Genomic DNA, 23,322 nt, shown 5'->3' on the forward strand with positions numbered 1-23,322 from the left:
CCCGGCGGGAGAGCCCGAAGGGGGGGGGGGGGAGGGAGGCTTCCCGCACACTTGGCAGTGGACCCAGAAGTGGACTGGAAGTACTTCAAGTCCATGTCCAGGTCTGCTGCTGAGCATGTGCCGCCCCCCTCACACCCGCCCATCTCCCCCCGTGCTCCTGTGGGACGCTTTATCCGCCCCGTCATCTCAGCGTTCATGCACCGTGCGTGGTACCTTGAGGTATGTAGAAAAAACATATAAAGCTGTGTCTATGGCTGATTTGCTGATTCTCCAAATCAGAATTGAATCTTCAGATTCGGATTCAGCTGAATTGAATCGGGACAGTGATCCAAATCAGTGGATCAAATCACTGTCCCCCAATTCGGGCTGAATCCGAATCGAATATGGCCCGCTTCTCACACTCCTACTTGCCATCATGAATCTTCAAGGCATAGATTGTCGCAGGCCTCAGTCAAGTGAATGGTTTTGACATTATGGGCCAGTATTCTCCTTTGTTGTACTCTACTGTTGTCTCATGATGGCCCAGCATACTTACCCAGTCTTGTAAATGGAAGTGTCCTGTCTCCCACACCCTTCTTAAGCAAGGAGTCCCTAGAGCTGTGAGTCTCAACCAGGATGCCAGGGCATCCTGAGGTTTTCCCAGCTCCTTTAAAGGGAAAGAAGGTGCAAAGAAGTGATGTCTGAGATGAGCAGATAATCTAAGTAGATAAATGCAGACTTAAGCTGGTCCCTACCTGAACAATCTCCCAGTCTCTCTGCAAGGTGATAAACACTGTTATATATAAATATGTTTTTAAAACTGAGTGTGGCTCAATCCCAAGACTTGTGGAAAGGTGCTTTGAGTCCAAAAAGGTTGAGAACCACTGCCCTAGAGTCTGGGCACTGATGTGAGTATCTTAGCCATCCTGAGACCTAGTTGCTTTGATGCATTTCTCCAGACTCCACCTGGCTTTGGGAGTTCTGGATTTGCTAATTGATCCTTTCAGATAAATTGCAGTAGGAAAGCAGAGAACACAAGTTTAGCCAAGTAATTTCTTAACCACAGATGTTTCGCTTACAACAAAGCAAACAGAGTTGCAGAAAAACAACAAAGTCCTCAGTGCCACTGTAACATGATCTCATCCCTTCTATGACTGAGTTTTTTTTTTTTATTAGGTCCATGTCTTGGCTGGGCTGCCTTTCATGTTCTCCTCATTGTTAGCTTTCTCTGAGATGTCTCAGCTGCTAGCAGGAGCAAGGTAGCGTAGGGTAGGCTGACCCTGTCAAAATCAGGCTAATTGTCATCACAGACTGGATATCATAATCTAACATAGGAGTTACAGTACAATCTGAGTAAGGGTTATAATGAAGTTAACAGTAAGAAAAAGTTCACAAAACAAAATGGTGTTCCTAATTTGACACAGGCATGTTGCCAATTTGTCACACCCAAGAGCAGTGTGACCCAGGTAAAGCTTTGTGGTTCAGAACAGCTGGATACAAAGGATGGGGCCAGGTGGGCAAACCCATGCATCCGGAGGGAGAATGTGGAATAAACAAGGTTAGGCTGTTTTCACTGTCAAAAAATATGTGGGTTTATAGCCTTTATCTGTTGCATAAAAATTGTAAATGGCTTTCACTCTGATTTTACCCGGATTAGTTAACTCAAATAAACTACCTCAGTTTAAAAAGCACATCTCAGAATTATCTCAAGTTTTTATTTTCTTGTTGCCCTTAATCCCCTACCACACCACATACACAGTTGTCTCCCCAGGATGGTTGGCCTGAACAAGGGTTTTCCTCAGATGATAACCTGCTCACTTTGCAGTGAAGTTATGCGGTAAATCACTGAAGTGCTAATACTCAAAAGTGTCCTCCCAGAACTTCTCCTCTGTGTTCAAAAACATGGGCACGTTCTCCTGTAAGTAACTGGACAAAATTGAGAGGTTTGCCTTACTGCATCACAAAGGATTGTGGATTAAATCACCAGATGCAGATCATGCCAGGGACTGAGGGTATAGTAACATATATCCTACATTGTGCCTGGTCACACCTGAGCACTAATCCCTTCAGTTAACTCTACACCAAAGAAACACTCTCAGCTAATGAGATAAAAGTTCTACTTTTTTTGCTAATGAAGACCCAAAGAAGAATTGTTTAAAAGATAATTACTTCATGGGACAGGACTGATGTGCCTGACTTGAAACTTCTACAGAAAGGAGCTGCTTGCTTGCCATTTTGTGTATACTGCTGTTTAGGAAAAACGAACCTTGTGTATACTCAGAAAATAAACATGCTACTAAAAATCCACTCTGATTCTGCCTTACTGATTTCTCTTCTCAAAGGAAACTGGCCTCTGATATCTAGAATAGTGGCTACTTTTCATCTAAAGAGGTAATATTATGAAGAATGATAGGATTTACAGATTTGCAAATGCTTATCATTACATTAAATGTCGTCTAAATTAGATGGAGGGTGATAAAAACAAAAGATATTTGCATTTTCATCTTTTTCCCACTCATTTTTGTAGTATGATTCCAGATTTAGCTGGGAACTTAGTTACAGATTTTTCCCCCAAAAAGCAATCCACAACCACAGACATGTAATAATATATTATTGAGGTTGTCCCATAATTAGTATGTAATTATTTTGAAATTTCTTACATGTACAACTTTATTTCCTTTCTTTGTAAGATAGCATGAGAAACCTTTTTGTCGGTGAGAACTAGTCACCTGGAAGGCCTCAGTTTCTAAAACTTAGTTCTTTGGGTTATGCAAGTATTATAAGTCTACTTTCCAAATTTACTTGTCTCTTTTAGGGCTATAAGTCCATTTAGAGCAGGTAGGCCAGTTACTAAAACCTAAAGTGCATTTAGGTAACTAAGTCCAGGAAACTAAGATTGAAAATTAAAACCAAGATTTTCAAACAGCCAAAAAAAAAAAAGGCCTTTTCTAACTCAGAAAAGGGCTGAATGGTAATGTTGGTTTGTGGAGGGCTTTTTTCAGTATACTTAAGCAAACAGCTTATTTATTTTTAATTACAGTTTCCCATGTCTGAAGCTTTAACAGTGAAACAGGGTGAAGGCTAGTAACATACAGTAAATTTTTAAAAATGAAAATATGCATATATTAAATTCAGCTGATTGGTGTGGCATTCAGGGACACTTTAAAATAAACTCTTTATAGATGTCTCAGGCCTTTCTACACGTTACATGTATCAAAAAATTACGGGGTTAATTGAGCAATTAAGTTGGGCTGGCTACACATGCAAATTAACTGTGGCACCTTAAAGTCCACTCAGCTACAAAGTTATTGCTGGAAAATATGTAATAACTTTATAAATGGTTTAATTTACTCCTGTAGCAGGGTCTGCCCTGAGGCTTGGAGTCCCACAGCTGAGCAGAGCCCTGGCAGTTCCCCACAGCTGTTGGGACTGAGAGTACCATAGCTGTGGATTCTGGCTTATATTGGGGTGCTGCTGGGACCCAGAGGACCCAGAGTCTGCAGCTGTGGGACTCTCAGTCTCTGCAGTTGTGGGGCACTAACACACTGGGTACGGGACTTGCAGCTGCTGGAGCTTGGTACTTACTGGTACAGGGGGAGTCCTAGATGGCGATCTTGGGCTCCACATGTTCCAACAATGAGGTGTGATAGGATCTGATGCTGGATCCCACAATCATGCTTCCTGCCATGTACATGTAGCATTTTGCGTGGATTGCACATCAGATCCTATCTTGCCTTTACCTGAATGTCTACAGGGGGCCTGATGGTGAATATCTGGTGAAACAGATGACTGAATCATGTCAAGTCATTCTACTTTTACTGTAAATATAAGATCTGTTTTGTACATCATTGTTCAGAAAACTGCAGAATTATAGTGGGCCATGATGAGATGAACACAGTGCATTGTTTTTATGCCCCACAATGAGGAGCAGCAGATCTGAAGCTATCCTGTGGCCTAGGTGGTAAGGTAGTTGTTAATTGCTTGCTTGCTTGCAACAGACAGTTGGCCTGGGATAGAGGTGGACAGACTACAACTAAACTGATGTAACACATAATGGTGTAGTTTTCCCAATGACTTTTCCAGTGATAACTTCTGGATTGAGTGAAGCTACCCAGGTTTAGGGAACAGTGTTGTTCATCTGGTACTTTTTACATTGGTTTAGACACGTCATAGGTCTAAGAGTTGTAGATTATTTCAGTATTCTGAACTGTAACAGTGTGTACACTTTAGATAGTTGTTGATGTATAAGTATTAGAAACCACTAACCTGTATACTTCTGCTGTAATGAGGATTTGCAATGTATTGTGTCAAATGAGATGTTCATTGCCTATATTGTTAAAATTGCTGCTTTCCAGTGGAATATAGATTCTAGTTGACCCTATCTCCAACTACTTTCTCTAAGAATCTTTAACTGAATACTTCTGATCACGTGATTTTCAGCCAACGTATCATCTCTTTTGCTATAAGGAATAAAATGTCTGGTTGTCTAAGGTCGGGCTTACCCTATTAAATAAATGCCCACTGTAGTAAAGTTGAAGGGTGTAACTTTTTTTTTTTTTTTTGAATGACACTTATATACTGCCAGAATTCTGTCTTAGTATGATTTTTGGGTGCGCTTTCATCAGAAGAAAAGTGCTTATCTCAGAATAGTTTTATTTACTTGCTGAATTAGTATAAGTTGTACCAGTGAAAGCATTTGTATAGTTTGTGTTTACAGTGCCATAGTTTCAGATGCTATTTGAACACTGCATCTATGACTTTCCTAAGTCAGTTTATATAAATATTTCATTTGTTCATTCCAACTCTATTTTTATCCTCAGAGTGGACTGTGTGCCCCTGTACTCCAGCACAGCTTTTTTCTGTGCTGCACAAAAACCCCAGTGCTATCTCACACATTAACTTCACCATTTCTTGTTCTAAATCGTTGGATCAAATGTTCAGTTGGCTGCTTGACTTCTTGCCAGACACCATTTGAAAGCAAATCTACATGTTCCTATTTTCCACTGATATATAATATGGTACATGTTTGGTATTTGCCTGATAGAACCAAAATATGAGTTGTGTTTTTGTATTGTAAGAGCTTTAACTATAAAATGTTACTATTTATGTCTGTTAAAGTTATGGTTTTAATCCTTTTAGGAATTCAGGCACATTTAAATGCAGGTTTTTTTGTCCTTCCCAGCCTGCCCCCTACTTTACAGTTTCCAGAACAAACTGATTCAAAATGAGCTCCTCCAGGCTCAACATAAATCACTAGGGCCAAGGAGACATGATGTCAATCACATTCCATCTACTTCCATGCTCTGTGCACTCTTCTGTAAAAAGAGTCTGCCTGCCTCTTCAGTTTTCTTGTTACGTAGCTTGTTCCTGTTGTGTTCTGTTTGCTGTACATCTCTTATCTCAGAATCCCTGTTATTGATCATTACAGTTCACTGATGTGCATAAAGTTTAACAAGTGGGGTTTTTTGGGTTTTTTTTTTAAATGAATAAACTTACCTGAAGATTTTGGAAATCTTTCTGGATGGAAAAAAGGAGAGGAAAGATAGAGAGATGACCACTGATATGCACAGATTCTTAGATTCTGCATCTAACTTGGAGGCAGCCAAAGAGATAATTCCTGAAAATGCATATTTTGGGGTAGGGGAAATTTTTGTTAGTGATGTACATTGGTTTCTATCAAAACTACACAATGCGCTTTCTGTAACCATAATAGTGTAACAGAGCAGTAGTAAAATAAGCATCTGTCACTCTTGAAAGAGTAGGATTGTGTGGTGAACTATGCCATATGTAACTGCAAGCTTCTGTAAGAAGATAGCTATGAAGTGTAGTAGTGGAATAGAAAAGCTTGTTAATTTTAATATTTCATAGATTTTTATATTGTTAGCAGTTCTCCTGTTTAAGAATTTTAGTTTGTGAGTTCTAGTAATGAAGTCAGGTTTTCCCACCCTTTTTAAAGCCTTTTTGGGGGGGGGGGGGGAGGGGAGGTGTTGTATATAGCTAATGATGACCATATCACACTGTAGGTGACTGACTTTAAAATCTCTAAATATTTCCAGCAGTGAGTTTTACCATATACTCAGTAAAAATTCTACCAAGGTGTCCAGTGTTATATAAAATATGGGAACAGTATGGATTTTAGATACTTTCCTAGGCTGGGTCGGAAAGGGAGTACTTTAATTGGGGCATCTTGTTAGATTTTGAGTTTATTTACTGATCCTTGACTAGTTGAGGTAATTTGAAATGTCAGTAAATAACTCAGTTCGGTGTAGTAATTCTTCTGTTATCTATTTTTGAAGTGTTTCTGCAATGACTATGAAGTTACTCTAAGGCGTTGTTTAATGCTTCCTGTTTTCTTTCATTACCACTTCCTTCACACACTATCTTCTTTCACACAGCACTTGGTGTGGGCAGCAAATACAGTTTTAGATCACTTAGCTGTTTTGATACCACATACTTTTAGTGTGGCTCAAGTGAGGTGTTTAAACCTGTGGGGTCACAATGCCTAAAATTAACTTTTTTTTGTTTTCGCTGTGCTGTCGCACCACTCTCTTCTATCCAATAAGCCCTGCTAGTGAAGGACAGTGTATTATATTGGGGGCAAATAAAGGAAGACCTTCAGTCAGGTGTTTTACTGTTGAATATTCTAGTAAGAAACATAATGGCGTTCCCACCACTTAGTTAACCCTCAACTAGAAGTACTCATAAGGACCAGTCCTGTCCTTTAGTTGAGAAGGTGACCCAGTTGGTATTTTTCTTTTGTTCGTAGCCACTTTATTGTTGCCTAAACAACACTGATTCTTTGACTTCTGTAGAAGCATGTTATTTCATTGATTATAAATGAACACCAGAAAAACACTGGCAAACATCTAAATGCAGATGAAAAAACTTATTACCTAATTTACAAACTTTTTTTTAACCGCCTGTAACTCCCGACTTTGACCTTGAAATTGATCCCATTCATAATTTTAATTTAAACTTCAGTAGAATGTGAAAATATAGCATGTGATTTTTGGCAAAATTTACATTAATTACTAGAGCTTAGTGTTTGTGGTTCACCACTAAAAGCCTGAGTGGAACTAGGGTCTGATTGCATAGATGTGAATGGGTCTTTATTAATTTCTCAGTACCTGAAAAAATGAAACTTGCATCATTGGACAAAGCACTCAGATACATGGGATATAGTAAGTGTTTGCTCAAAGTCACTCAAAGTCTGTGACTGAGCTGGAAATGTAAACCAGGAATCCTGAGCTTCACTCCAGTTTCTTAACCCCCTATTCCATTCTTGCTGCCTTTCTTTTCCTTTTCTTTTTTTCTTAAGCAAAACTTTGGCTTCTTGGCCCAACTGATTGAAATGTTTGTGTTTGAAAGGAAGGTCACTTCAAGATTCCAACAGGAAAAAGGAAACAGTATTTAAAAGGTTTTAAGAAAGTGTTTGTTGGCCAGCTTGTCACTTCTTTTCATTGGGTCGGGTATGGTCTGTCTGGAGGAGTTAGGTAAGAATAACCATCTTAAGAAGAAATTGCTAGTTAGTTCATCCACTACCATCACAGAGAGAGGCCTCTCTAAGGGGAGCTTTCAAACTCAATGCCGCTTCCTTCCACATGGAATAGGAAGTTTGCTTTTCAAGGATCTCATATGCTAAGATCTTTCCTTATTGATTTTTTTTGTTTGTTTTTAATGCCAGTTCTTTCAACACCCCTTCTTTTCATGGGCCATGTTGAGATTTAGATATTCTTTTGCAGCCATAATTCCTTATATGTGAGATCCTTCTGTTGATGCTTTATTTTCTCTCAAAAGGCCCTACTGTGTCAATCTCTTGAGTTCCTAGTACCATTGAAGGAAAGGACTGTGTTGCACCTCTCAGTGGGCTACTGTCTGCTCAGTATTTGTCTTTGAGGAAGAGATCTTAGACTTCTTTTCAGTGTGTAATTTTCGTTTCACCACTGTTTCTAGTTACCAGCAAACTCTGTAAGTCCCATTGAAGCTAAATTGCATTCCGGCTCAGACTCATGCCTGAGTCATTTTGCTAGTAGCTGTAGTGTGAGGTATTGAAGAGCAAAGAGGTTGAAGTGTTCTGTCTCTTCAACCACAGAAATAGGTTCTGTTTTAAAAAATGTGTCTATTTCTACCCACAGTGATTTCCTGGCTGCTCTAGAACATGGTGTTACAAAACCCAGGCTAACAAAGTAGTTTATAAGGAGATTCTAGTAGTGGCGTAGACTATTTCATAAGACATCATAGTTAATAATGTTCACAATACTTTAAACATTGATAAGACAGAATCACTAGCTGCAGTGTTTCAGAGAGGGTAAAAATATCTAGACAATATAAAAAATTCAAGCTAAAAGCCTTCCAGTACCTTTTTTGATCTTTGTTGAACTTGTTGTGATGTGCATATGTATAAGTGATGGGCTCTTTAGTTAGTAACAATGCAGAAGTATGTAGTGCTATAAATTTATGCTTGTAGGTCGGTGCTTCATTGAAGTCATACCGTGATCAAGAGTTTGTCTTGGTTTTTCATGTGATGGTATTAAAAACCCCTTTTCGTTTTTTATCAGTTAAAGGCCATGTACATGAAGTGCAATACCTAGTTGTTGTTGATGGAAAAAAAAGATTAAATTCTTAGACAGTGGCTACCTTTTACATAGATAAATGGCCTTTATTTGGAAAGTGTATGAAGTATTAGGTCAATGCCTAATAATACAGGGCATTGCTGGCAGTGAAAAGACTACTTTCTTTAAGACAAGAATTGTAGGCCCTTCAGTCTTCCCTCAGTGCAATGGTGTCAAATACCTGGCCTGCAGAAGCAGGTCATCCAGCCCACAGGGTTTCTTGGGATCCAGAAGATCCACTTCTGGATACAACCCACAGGGATGAAAATTTGATGTTGGGGCAAGCAATGGCAGCATTAACCTCTACAATTGGCTGCTGTGTCAGCATGTTCAGCATCTAGAGTAGTTAACAGCATGAAATTCTGGATTGAGATCCCTGTGGAGAAAGCAGTTGTGCAGCCACGTTAACTTGCTAGGTGCTGGGCACACTGACACGTGACTCTAACAGCCATAAGGGCAGCTGCTCACCCAACTGCTGAATTTTCAGGTTGAATTCTCTACCAGGGATGCAGTTCTGTCATTGTGGTGTGAGCTGTGGCAGCATTAACCCCTACAGATGCCAGAGCCACTGTGTTGGTGGCACCAGGGGGTTACTACTGCTGCTTGCTTGCTGTTGAGGTGCCTTTTCTGACCCATAAAAGCTCTGCATTCTGGATCCATACCATAGGGTCAAATGAGTTTGACACCCCTGCCTTAGCATAACTAAAACATTTCAAGATCTGGTATAAATTCCTACATGTGATAAATGTTACCGAACTCTGTTTATTTACATTGTTAAATCATACCTGCTCTGATATGTATCCTTGGTTCCAGAGCATTTTAGTGTTAAGCTGGATTTCTTTGATCTTTTGTCTCCTCAAAAGAAACATGTCCTTTATATGTAGATTTTGTAACCAGTCAGTCGATAGTGCTGCACCTAGGGCACAAAAATATCCAGCACACATACTGGCTGGGAAGTGACCCTCTCAGCAGCACAGAAGCGGAAAGGGATCTCAGAGTCATAGTAGATTCCAAGATGAACATGAGTCATCAGCGTGATGAACTCACCAGCAAAGCTAACTGCGCTTTATCATGCATCAGCAGATGCATGACAAATAGATCGAAGGAGGTGATACTTCCCCTCTATGTGGCATTGGTCAGACTACAGTTGGAGTACTGCATCCAGTTTTGGGCGCCGTACTTCAAGAAGGATGTTGATAGACACGAGAGGGTCCAGAAGAGAGACACTTGTTTGGTTAGGGGCTTACAGGACAAGCCCTATGACCTCTTCAGCCTCCGCAAGAGACAGCTGAGAGGTGGTCTTGTGGCCATCTACAAATTCATTAGGGGGATGCAGCAAGGTATCAGAGATGCTCTGTTCACCAGGGCGCCTCTTGGGGTAACTGACAGAGAGCAGATTTAGGCTAGATATCAGGAAAAGCTTCTTCACGGTAAGGGTGGCCAAAATTTGAAATGGGCTTCCAAGGGAGGTAGTGCTCTTCCCTACCTTGGGGGTCTTTAAGAGAAGGCTGGATAGGCATCTGGCTGGGGTCATCTGACCCCAGCACTCTCTCCTGCCTAGGCAGGGGTCGGACTTGATGATCTGTTGAGGTCCCTTCCAACCCTAGCATCTATGAATCTATGATATTACCTTATTATTACAGAGTAGTAACACTTGTCTGTCCTGTCATGAACACAATGTGGAATCTTTGAATTAAAATGTTTGCAACTTAAAGCAACCACAACTTTTTACTGTGTGAAAAAAGATGCACTGTTTGGTTCTTTCTAAAATTGCTAGTTGAGATACCAGAATGCATAAATATTGCAGATAATATACTAAACCAGGATGTTTATGTAAAGTTGGGTAATTAAAGAAAAGTCTGTCACATGTTCACTGAAGTTTCATCCAAATAATGGGACTTTTCTAATGAAGCAGGTTAAATGAACATAGTCTGTTCATATATGGAAATATTAGTGTTTTGCTTTGGAAACAACAGTATGCATGCTGATATTTTCAAACTGTTTTGGAACTTTGTGGCGAGAGAGAACCACTTGTTTAGGTTTAGAGAAGGAAAGCTTTCCTAGAAATTTTCTTTCCATCTTGTACAACTCTTTAGTGAGGCTGCTGTTACAGGATTTTTTTTCTTCCAAAATACTTAGCATCCTGGCACTAATCCAGCAAAATATCGAAGCACATACTTAATTTTAAGGGTTGAGTAGCTCCATTGAATTTATGTGCTTTCATGAGTTGGGGCTTGAGTGCTCAATACCTACAGGATTGACCCTCTGCATGAGCAGTAGCAGAAATCAGAAGATTCCTTGGGTTTATAGCATGCATTTATCATAAATTAGAAAAGTAAAGAAAATTAGGCTAAACTGCTCTGATTTATTTTTTAGCTGAGCTGTAGAAAGAATAGTTTGTAAGTAGCAAAATGAGTTATTTATTTTAGAAATAGATAAATGTGTATGGTTTGCATAATTAGAGAGAACTATAATTGTTCCCTAGCTTCAAGTAGATATAAAATACTGAACAATAGCAAATGGAACACAGGGGGAAGTTTTAGGTTGATTGCAGGAGTTGGCAGTGTTTTTGGCAGGAGTGCCAAAAACACCCTAATCTCCACCCATGCCTTGGCTTGGCGTGCCAGAGGCAGGGGAGCTGTGAGGGGCCTGATCCTCATTACTGGCAGCGGCTGCACGCGTGCTGCTAGGCACATGGCAGGGGAAGGGCCAGGGTTGTGCTGCTCCGGCCACCTCCTCGCTGTGCGCTGCACGGCATGTGTATCTGCTGCTGCCATGGAGCTGGTGCCAGGGCTATGGAGCCTGGCACAACTTTTTGTAGCCTGCCCACTGCCTGCTGTGGCTGCCCAGAGCTTGAATCAGCTGTGGCAGGCAGCAGGGAGGCTGCAAACAACTGCACCAGGCTCCACAGCCCTGGTATTGACTCCATGGTGGCAGTTTCACGCATGCCTCTGGGCACACAGCTGGGAAGGGGTTTGGGGCAGCACAACTCTGGTCCCTCCCCTGTTGTCCATCCCAAAGTGCACGTGCAACTGCTGCCACCACAAAGCCAGGTCAGGGAACCTAGTGCAGCAGTTTGCTGCCTCCCACAGCCAGCCGGGGCTCTGGGCAGCTGCAGCAGATGACAGGCAGGTTGCAAACAGCTGCACTGGACTCAGGGTTGCACTGCCCTTGGATCCCTTCCTCGCCATGTGCCAGAGCCGGGTGCACGGCCACAGAGCCAGTGCCGGGGCTGTGGAGTGCAGCGCAGCTGTTTGTAGCCTCCTAGCTGCAGCTGGCCTGCATTCTGCAAACAGCCTGGGCTCTGTGGTTGGTGGCAGCTGCCCAGAACCCAGCCTGGCTGTGGTGTGCTGAGGAAAATGGCCTTGTGTGCCATACTCTGGCACACATGCCAGGGGTTGCTGATCCCTGGTTTATAGCATTGTTGTCACTCTCCTGTATGCATAATTTGTTGCCATCCATTCTCTATGTTATCTGTAACAATTCTTTTCTCTTTGCTGAATATAAATAAACACATGAAAATGTAGTCATGCTTCATTTTGTGCTTCAGCTTTTAAAATCTTGTCAATATAGATTGTTTACTACAATAAATAAATGCATTGTGTAGTGTCATGATTAATTACAAGCTTTTGTTGTCAACTTATCTAGAAACAACTAATTTTTAATGTTTCATTTTTCTACCAGTGATAATTGAGTGGAATCCATTAGAAATCGCTACATATTAACTGTGCTAAATGTTTGATTGTTTCTAAATAGTTTAGAAAATTTTACATTTTATTTAATATGGTTACCCTTAATTTGCTTACCAATTATAAGTGGTGAATTGCATTAATATATGCAATACTTTAAGTAAAATAAAATCCAATTCTCCATCTTCCTCATATTTCTAAAAATTCAAATTGTTACAGTACCTTGTACAGAAACATTCAAATATTGAGACTGTCCCATTCTAATCTTCCGGAAAGTACAGAGACAGATAGAATACTAGCGGAAGGATCCATTCTTTGCCTGGGTTGATATTTTTGTAATTGCAGTATTTGTTTCTTTTTCAAGAACTTAGTACAATATATTTAGGTAAAAAAATTATAGTTTATTTTTAAAGAACATAGTACAGCATATTAAATATTTAATGTGGAGCAACATTTCAAATGACTTTCAAATGAATGATCTTTATTGTAGAACATCTTTGTAAACAGTGTTCGCGGTGTTTCCTATTGGCGACAGTATAGACAACCCTCTTCGCATACCACCTCTGGAGCAAGCCACATATAACTGTCTGTGTGAAGAGCGTTGTTCCCTTAAATAGTCACTGGAAGCCCCAAAAAGGGTCAAGTGAAAAATATTTCGCCTTTAATTTTCTTTGGGTAGTATTCTGAAATTTTTGGAAGGCTTAGAGTAGATAGGACCATTCATTCTAAAGTTATAAGTGAACAGGCAGATAGACAGACACGTCATTATTATGAAATGACAGTTGAACTGAATTCACTGCATCCAAAATGGAGTGGTACCAGTTTGTGATCTGAGAAGCGAAGTAATCCCAGTCACTGGAAGCTCCAACAAGGGTCAAGTGAAAAATAACCTGCCTAGAATTTTCCTCAGGTGTTTTTCAATAATTTTGGAAGGTCTAGAGTAGATAGGACCAGCCATTCTTGACTTAGAAATGAACATACATACAGGCAGGCAGGCAGGCAGACAGACAGACAGACACTTTGTTTTATACATATAGATGTGTGTCCAGTGTTAGCCTAATGAACTTTTGAACAGACCAGACATTTTTTTTAGATAAGCAATTGCTTCCAAATAATTTCTTTCTTAGCACAACTAAATCTTGAAACTTTCTGATACTTACATTATAATCAAGAGTAGGGTAACATTTTAACAATGTAACAATTAACTTTCTTTGAAAATTAATATTAAAGGTAGTAAGGCCTGAAAGTCAGAATGACTGCCTATTTATGATTGTTATGCATCCCAATATTTTTTTGTGTGTAGCTTTAAGTTGCTACTTTTGGATCTTCTATCCAAAACCATAAACCTGTCAATAAAAGATGCATAGTACATTTGTATTATATTACAAAGGAATTATATATCCTTCTGATAATGCCTAGAAAGATTGTGTCATCGTAACCTTGATTTAAAATTATTAGAACCTTTGATAGAAACAAAAAATCACTTTTTAATTTGGCAGTAATTTTCTCTGCTCTTGACAATAAATTGAAAATATATTTTACTATTTACAGATATATGGAGCCTGGGGGTCATCCTTTTCATGTTGGTATGTGGACAGCCACCATTCCAAGAAGCAAATGACAGTGAAACTCTGACTATGATAATGGACTGCAAATACACAGTGCCATCACATGTGTCCAAAGAATGTAAAGAGTAAGTAAAGTTTTAAGTAACTTGGTGGCACATTGATAGGCATGTTGGATGTTACTAACAAACTTGGCTATTTTAGGTGGACTGACCTTTTATTTTTATCACTGATTTCTCAGAGCTCCCAAAGCTGAAATTCCATACCATTCTATTGATGGACAAACATGCTTTGACTCCTCATAAGATATAATATGTAGACCTTTTCTCTAATTGTTGACCTCCTCTAATTTTTTTCTCACCATCTATTAAGTAGTAGCATCTTGTGCACAGTTATTACTAGGGACCTACCTAAATTGTGGTGGAAGTGTGCTATGCAGTGGCTCGTTTGAGCTTGCCTTTTTCACTGCTCTCCCTCTCTCCTGCACTACCACTGATTGGTGGAAGGGCCCTGGTGGTCTCACCTCTTGCTGCTGATTGGCAGGAAGGCAAAAACTGTGGTTTTAAATGTGCTTCGGTTTTTGCCTCCTGGCTGATCAGCGACGGGGCCACTGGGGCCCCTCAGCCAATCAGTGGTGGGAGGTACCTAGTTATTACCATATCTTTATTTTCTTTGCATCTTTCACCTTTTGTAATCAAAGTTCATTGTATTTATTCCTTTTTAAATGTTTTGAGCCTTAGACCTTCCATGTATTTGTTTATAGGCAATTTTGTTTTGCTTTATTAGGGAAATATGTATCTATTTTAAAAGTACGTGTATTTGATATGTCACTCTATAAAAGGTCTGAGACACTGCTAAGCAACTTCAGGTGGTGGCCTGAGTAGTCTGAAAATACTCCTATAAGAAGAATGACTGGTGGGGGGGAGGGGTGGGAACACGACACCAGAATTGTTCTAAGTCAGGGCTGTACTACCTGCAAGCAGCTGGGGGCTGCATGTCTTGCGGGCCACACCATTGAGGAGCTATGGGCACCCAGGGGCACACACCACATGCCACCCCCTGCTGCACTATGTGCCCTAGTGCCTCCCTACCTGGCACTGCCTGCCTGGGCTCCCCACCTCACCTTAAGCTCCCCAGCTTCCCTGCTACATTGCACCTCTCAGGCATTATCCTGAGCCCCATCACTATGGGCTGCGCCACACTGCACCACCCTACCCCCTGGGCAGAGGGAGAGGTAGCCCAGAGAACCTGGCACTTCCATAGCCAGAGCAGTGAGGGAAGCAGACGTCAAGTGGTGGGAGCCCCTGGTCTAACTGGTTGTTCAAAAATGTTGTCTCTAGATGTCACGCTCAGGAATACTGCATCAGACTTTTTCTTATTTCCTACTCACGTTGCAGCCGGAAATCAACATATTAGGTCTTCAGGACAATTTCTCTATGCAAATACCATATGCCACCAGGGAATTATGATTCATATTGAGAGGCCTGTTCTGGGATGTTCACTGATGCCCTTTAGTGATTTTGATGTGTTCCAATACTTCCCATATGTTGGAGATAGATGCATGACGCTTTCAGCTGTAGTATGATTAATACAATCTCTATTACGTTAGAGTCCCTCTCAGTTGGAACCTTTCACTAAGTATAGCTGAAGTCCTGATTAGTAATAGATTATCTCTTTGTGACATTGCCTTGAATATCCTTGGGCCTAGAAGATGTTAAGGTTCCATTTGTGTCAAACACTAGAATTCAAAGCAGAACCTGAGCTTTTCAGTCCGTCTTACGGCCGTTGTTTTAAATTGAAAATTTAAAAAGGAAAGATGTAGGATGATTATTCAGTATATAATTCTCCTTTAATGAGATCTACAGTTTTTAGGAGTAATCAGTGCAGGCAGTAGGGGCACTCCTCTTGTTCATATCTCTAATCATATCTTAGTTCTCATATTAAAAAAAAAATTACTTGAGGTACATACTGGCTTATAATGTGCAGTTGTGCTACCCCGCAGGCTGGTACAAGAATAAAACCATGCCTTAGAATTGCATTATTTCCTTACTTTTTACACTGCAGGATAGCATGTAAGGTTTGAGCAAGAACCTCAGCATTATACAGCCATCTCCATATCCTGGCACTGTGCAGAGCAGCTAATAAGGCTGAATGCTGTAATTTGCCAGGGCATAGACTGAAATTTCACATGATGGGCAAGTAGAGAGGTGCTAGTTAGATAATATCCTTTCTCTGTACCTTCTATAGCAGTTTGTGAGCTTTAATGATATTTCTCCCTGCCAGAAGCTGGAGACATAACATTGACTTAACATGAAACCAACAGATAAACTTGTCATTGGAGGATCCCAAACAATTTTTTTCTTCACAGATGGGGACAGCTCTCTGTCCTCTCTCCTATTGGCCCTGAAGAAACCTAGTGTCTGGTACCTACCTTAAAAGCAGTCCTGCTTTCTTTGCAATTCCATATTCTTGTTGAGAATAGCAAATGTATTAGTAATATTAAACAACATTTAAAATATTAGTAGCATCTACCAGCAAAGCAGTTTGGGACCCTACCGTGAATATTGCTTTACATCCTATAGAAAATGAAAGGCAGAAGTCAAGAGCCCAAGTAAATGAAAAGGAAACTGTAGAGATTGCTGGTTGCAGTTTTGAAGCCAATTTATTCATTTTAGTTTGGCATTGTTATTTAAAATACCTTTTGTCCAGTTATGTCACACTCAAATTATTCTTACTGGAAGGAGTCTAAAAGGGCTGCTGTGAACTGAGAGTAAGGGGGACAGCAGTGCCTTCCTAGTGCTGCTGTGATGGCTGCTTTCCACACATGCTAGCACACTGCATTCATAGATTTATTTTCTGTTCACAGCCTAATTACACGGATGTTGCAGAGAGACCCAAAGCGAAGGGCATCTTTGGAAGAGATTGAAAATCATCCATGGCTCCAAGGAGTTGATCCATCACCTGCAACAAAATACAATATCCCTCTCGTTTCATATAAAAACTTATCTGAGGAAGAACACAACAGTATAATACAACGCATGGTCCTTGGTGATATAGCAGATCGAGATACAATAGTAGAGTAAGTTATTGGTTGATAAATTTAACGTTATGATTTCGTTTGCAAATGCAGCCATAGCAATTGTCTGTCCAACACTAGAGACAAAACAGGGACCATTGATGCTGTGAGAGAGTTTAGTTATATCATGTCTTGAAAAGGCATTGACTAAATCTGATAGATTAAATTTAAGTATGGTACTTCGCTGAAAAATGATGCTATAAAGATTAGCATTGCGGGATTCTGTTTTTAAAGTCCCCGTGCTTACGTTTCAAATCCCTTCAGTTTACAGGTAAAAAATTTTAAGTCCACTCGGGGCTTAAGGGTGATTTATTTTAATAGAACAAGGCAAGTGTAGTCACAGCCTTACATTATTGATTTATTACAAAAAATCAATCTGTGTATCGCGTTTGAACATTTTGAAAGATTTGTGATTTTTATGACCTGTTTCATATGTCAGATCCCCAGTTTCATTTATGCTATGCCTTCATGGCTTCTCCTGGTTGGGGGACCGGGAAGGGGTTGTTTGGTTTTTTTTTCTTTTACGAGTTCTGCTAATTTTGGGGAGTTACTTGGGAAGTGGGGAGGAGACTTGCTTTCTTTTGAAGAATTGGCCACAGTAGAGCTGGAGGTCTTGACTAGGATATGATGGTGCTCCTTTCAGTACTTAGAGAACTCATAGTTTCCTAGTTAGGTCCTGCTGTGCCAGTAACGGTCATCAACTGAAAAACAAATCTGAGATCAGCAAGCAGTTTTTCTCCTGGGTCAGATGGCAAAGTGAGTGTGTGCGGGGGTGGGGGGTAGAAGTTGCCCCTCTCCTGTAGAATGGGGCCTGGGCCCTCATCTAAGGATCCGTCTTCTCTGCCATTGTAGTGGCAGGGCGTTGGCAGGGCTTTTACTGCTTTTCCTTGAGGTCTGTGGTATATTGTAGGGTGTCCCTACAACTTGCAATTGTGTGTGAGGATTTAAAATAGTGATTTCATGATTTGGGGGAATCTTCAGGTAAATGGTTACCAGTGAACACAAGGGGACTGGATTTGATGGCCCCAGAGGCACCTTCCTGTCACCTTAAGCTGTTTTCATTCAGAGCATTTATTTTGGGATAGCAAATACAGCTTTTTTCCAAGTAATTTTTGCAAACACTTGTTATACAGTATCATTAAAACTATGTGCACGGGCAGGCCGAGGTTCTTTGCGTAGATGTGATATCTTTTATCCTTGTAGTCTCAGAACAGCAGAGACTCCCTATGCCTGAAGAAGGCTTATTGTGCCTGAAAGCTTGCTAAGAACTTTTTTCCAACTACTCGGTCTAATAAAAGATCTCACATCTAACCAAAGAACCTTGCCTGCCTGTGTCTTTAGACCAACACAGCTACAACTAAAAACCCATTAACTATATTGTTATCTGAGTCCTTTAATTTAAAATAGTCTGATTTTTGTTATAACAAATAGAACTTGCCACTGAATCATGCTGCTGGGAAGCTGGTTGCTTTTTTGCAGTATACTTCTGTAAACAGGTTTATTCTGTGTATTTAAAATCTTATTTCCAAAATCTAAATGAGTCAAGAATGTTCTAGCTTTCAAAAAACCCCCAAATTTATAATTCAGACACTTGAAACATCCTGTATCTAAAACTGTTTTAAAGTATGCAGTGGTTTAGGATGTTTTAGCAGCCTTACAGGCTTATTTTACTGTAAACTTAGTATGCTTTTAACACTGAGAAAAAGTGAAATTTTGTCCCAACTTCAAAATTAAATGTGCTGCTTTGCCTGAGTATTTATTTGTCAGTGGGAGAGGCCATTATTGGATCATAAACTCTACTTCAGTTAATGTTATTGCTTAAATATGCGCGATAAAGAGCAATTATTTAGCTTTTGGATGCTTTCCTCAAAGTATCCTAATGTATCTATTGAACTTGCCATATTTGTTTGTCCCTCTTCTAATAGGCCAAAAAATCTTTTGTCAGGATGTCAGAAGTACAAAATTCTATTTCTGGGCCTTTTACTTGCTGTGCAAAATGTAGACACTTGTGTCAGCTAAATGTTCAGTTTTAACAAATCATCGGTGCGTGATGTGTTCCATTTCTGGTGGTTTTTCCTTTTAGGGCATTGGAAACTAACAAATACAATCACATCACTGCAACTTACTTCTTACTAGCTGAGAGGATTCTGAGAGAAAAACAGGAGAAAGAAATTCAAACCAGGTCTGCAAGCCCTAGCAACATCAAAGCTCAGTTCAGGTAAGAATTAAAACAGTGGGTAATTTAGCAAATTTAGTGAAAATGTTTGGAAAGATGCTGTTTTGTTAAGATGCTGCTTGTTAAACAGCACAATGCTCATTCACTGCAAGTTCTAAGGGTCTGGAGAAATGTAGCACAACCCATAAAGGCCATGTTAGAAGTTAGTTAAAAATCATCTGCCAAAAAAGTTTTCTCAGAATTTTCCAGGAGTGAGCTATTGATAATTTGAAGGCTGTATTTACAACAATTTTTGTGTGTACCACAGGAGGTGTCACATTCAATGAATTTAAGTCCTTCATGATTAATTCACGTCTGTGACATTTCTGATAGAGAAATGATTCTGTTTTATGTTCTTCTCTTAGTGCTCTTTATACTTCATGAATTTCCCCTTTAAAAACTATCCTTATGGTGTAATCCCCTAAGTGCACAGCTGGGCATTTGTCACCTAGAATGAGCTGAACATTGATTTTTCTTATCAGGATTCAGGGTCAGCCCTGCCTTGTTGGCACGATCCTGAAGTGTTTGGGCATCCCGAAATCCAGGGTAGCTCAAATATCTCAAGATCAGGCCTTTATAAAGGACACAGTTTTTACAAGGGGTACAGGAGGTGGTGTTAATAGGTGAGATATGCTTTATAGCTACAGTTTTTAGTAATAAAACCAGATGGCAGTAAGCAGTTCACAGCTTGGGTCTTTATATCATCCAAATCAAAATGTAATAAATAGTCATCAGCAAAGCCTACTGAAATTTGTGGGAATGCCATCTTATGTGGTAAAGATAACGAGGATTCTGTTGGTGCTTTTTGTCGTGAGGTTAGTATTGATGAAAATTTACGCCGTCTGCCATTTGCTACAGACATTCAAGGAATTTGAGAGGATTTTATTGGAAACAACCTAACTCTGTATTTCTGAACTATTTAAAGATTTCAGGGGCAGATCAGCCTCTCCCTAGGGGTTCTGGAGAAGGACCAGTTTTGATTAAAGGTTTGCTTTTTTTTTTCAGAGGACACATAGGGCTCAACTGTGTTGCTTTCATGCTGAGCCTGGGGCACCCTGTGCTGTATGGGCTGAATCAGCGTGGCTGCTTGAGAGCAGTGCTGAGTACACACCCAGAGACTTTCTCAGGCTCGCTCTCACTCTCTCAGGTGTGTTTACTGGCACATACTCAGGGCCACTGTAAAGCAGCTACACTGTTTTTTTCCCCAGGGATTTTGTACAGAATGTGAGTGAGGGTGGGCCATACTTCTTGGCTAGGCAGAAAGGCAGCGTAGACATGCCCTAAAGGTCTGTCTTTGTAGTACGTGGCAGTGCTATATGGAGATACACTGCATGAGTTCTTTAACTGGAAGTGGTACACCAGTTTGGGGGCAGTGCAGCACTGTGACTAACATTCCCTGCATCTTTATGCTTTAGAGTTTAGACATATGCTGAAACTCTTTAACTTTGCTTGTTGTCGAATGCTTGAGTGAGCTTTAAGCAGTGACCAGCAGTTGTTAGTTTTTCTGAGGTGGGAAACCTAAAGTTGGGGAAAAAATCTTTCAGTTATTGCTCTGTCTTAAATATCATTTTAGGAATTCTTGTGGAGGCCTTGCCATTTTCCATTAATAGTTGCGTTTCTGAAATCTCTTTGATCCTCTCCCTCCCCTAGCATACCATTCAGAATGACGGTAGTTAATCTCCCCTCTGACGAATGAGAATCGGGTGCTCCTGCTGATTCCTTGAGAACTATTGCCTACTCGCACTATTGTTAATTCATCTCTGGGTTTTAGCAGAGGAAGATGAAAATACTCCTGAGAAGTTCAGTGCTTTTCTGTACAAAGATGAAATCGAATAATTTCTTACCTGCAACAAGGGTTTCCTTATGAAGGTTTCCTTTTTGTCACCCTTAACTGGTTAATATAGACATTCATTAGAAAGGATGATGTGGGCTATAATGCCCTGCTTCTGTATTTCCAGGCTTTATCCAAACCAACTGGTGCGACTGAAAGCAAATAGTCTGAGACTCAGCTCAGACTAAGAATGTTGTTAAACAGCATGCATTTAGAGGGTCAGGCCCCATGACTGGAGGAATATGCCTGCTGCTTATGGTAGCGCTTTATTAGTAGAGCTGCTTTTTGGATGTCTGAGTAGCAATGTGTCAGTTTTTCATTTATACCTTTCTAAAATTTTGCAATTTTGGATTTGACAAAAGCTCCGACACCTTTGTCGTCACAGAGTTCTGTGTTTCTTCCAAAGACCATTTGAAAACTTAAGTTAAATTACAGGAGCATAGGAAAGTAGGGCTGGAAGGGACCTCACAAGGTCATCCAGTTCAGCCCCTTGCTTGACAGGATCATCCATGACTAAACCATCCCAGCCAAGTGTCTGTCTAACTTGCTTTTGATTTCACAACAGTGTATTTAGTGGTTGTTTACTTAATGGACTTTTCTCCAGGAAAGTTGCTTTATTGCATGGTTACATGGTACTAGCTACAAGTTTGTTTTAATCTAAATGGTTTCCATCTTTCTGCTAGAGAAATCATTTATCTCATTGTAGTACTGTGGTTTTCACACTGGGACTTATGAAGCAGAGTACCAGTTTGTCTAGGAGGAAACCTTGTCGATCAGACAAATGAAGTGCAGTGAACTGGAAACCGAACCTGTCATAGTAATAGTCCTTGTAGCCCTGACTTTGCAGTTATGGAGTTGAACTCCATTGTTTGTCCATATCACTTTTCTCACTGCAGTATAACTGGTAGTCTGCTTAACAGACATCAGGAATTGGAATAATAATGGTATTGCATATCAAGGTTGAGATGCATTGGTAGAACTGCTTGGAGTGGTTGCTTGGTGCTGTCCTGCTAATATTACTTTGCTCCCTATGAATAAGTAGATGTCCATAAATTTATGAATACTTTCCCTTCAGAGTTTCAAGTTATTTTCACAAAGTTTTACTTGTTGTGTTGATATTGTCTGCAATCCAAATGGATTACCTAAATTTGTAGGGAAGAAGACAGATATGTCATTGCTTTTGTTTGGGAACTAATTTTAACTGCAAAATTGGTCTATTCTCACTTGTCTCACTGAACGTCTGTGCATAGTTCTTTTTTCCCCCACAGTGAGCATGTTTGGGAGATAGCATCAGGCAGAAAAAGTGGTATCTTTATTCACTCGCATCAAGGAAGAGCCAAGTCGATAAACCAAGGCTGGGCAGCTTATGTCCCATGGGCCACATGAAGCCCATAAGGGATTAATTTGTGGGCCCCAAGCTCCTGCCTGGCTCCTATGTCCCCATGGCTCCAGCTGCAACACAGCGGAGGCTTCTGGGTTCTCCCTCCTTCCTCCAGCTGCCACTTCCTGTCTCTGCCCTAGGAGATGGGGCAGTATGGTATGCTGCATGGGGAGCTGAGGACAAATCATGGGGTGGGGGGGGATCACCCCTGCACAGTGCAGCGGTGGTGGTGAGGGTGCCCTATGTGGTGGTGGGAAGAGTGGGTGCCTGTGTGGTGGAGGTGGGGACAGGAAGCAGTTGTGCAGTGCATAGCTCAGTGACCCACGATTTCCATGGTGTGGCCCTTGCGGGCTTAGAAGTTGGGCAGCTCTACAATAGACCATTTGAGCCCTGGTCAAATAGCTGAATCTGGAAGCTGAGTTTAAGAAGTCTAGTGGGGTATTGGAGCCTCCCTCCCTCCTTCTCTTACATCCCAGCAGAGCCTGTTTTGAGCCCCCCTTCTCCCACCAAGGGGAACTGAGTCCAGAAAGTACAATATATTGTATTTTGAATGTGTGCATAACTGTGAGCAGTATCTTGGGCTGGAGAAGGAAGAGTACCCTACCATTCTATTCTATTCTGTTCAAATTTGTGCTAAAAAGGCATGCATATTCCCTAACCACTAGTATGGCATTACCCAAGTATCTGCCTGAGAGTATCCCATATAGTACTATCTGTGCCTAAATGGAAAGGTTCTGCACTTAGGGTTGTGTTTTTCTTGCCATGACCGTTACTTTTTCATACAGCATAGGAGAATGTGGTTACGAGATAAAATAGCTGTAGTTGGTAAAGCCAGTAACTTTGAAACATGGTATCTTTTAATATTTGAGTACCTAGAGCATATTTTTTGCTTAGTTGCTTAAGTCTGGTGGTTGCTTCATAGACTAAAGCCGTCAAGAGACATCACTCTTAAGCAAGTCTATTAGATGTAAATG

General features: G+C 40.5%; 1 protein-coding gene across 4 annotated transcripts in view; it reads left to right on the top strand.

Annotated features, from left to right (window-relative positions):
* Positions 1–23,322, top strand: part of SNRK (SNF related kinase) — a 65,424-nt gene that overhangs the window by 36,647 nt on the left and 5,455 nt on the right. For all 4 annotated transcript variants that reach the window (XM_006030270.3, XM_006030269.3, XM_006030271.3 and 1 more), the window contains exons 4-6: positions 13,832–13,973; positions 16,712–16,924; positions 19,005–19,139. In XM_006030270.3, the coding sequence (XP_006030332.1) occupies positions 13,832–13,973; positions 16,712–16,924; positions 19,005–19,139 (490 nt within the window). The remainder of the gene's footprint in view (positions 1–13,831; positions 13,974–16,711; positions 16,925–19,004; positions 19,140–23,322) is intronic.

The sequence above is a fragment of the Alligator sinensis genome, unplaced genomic scaffold (genome assembly GCF_000455745.1).
Source record: "Alligator sinensis unplaced genomic scaffold, ASM45574v1 scaffold279_1, whole genome shotgun sequence".
In the NCBI taxonomy this organism is placed as follows: Eukaryota; Metazoa; Chordata; order Crocodylia; family Alligatoridae; genus Alligator; species Alligator sinensis.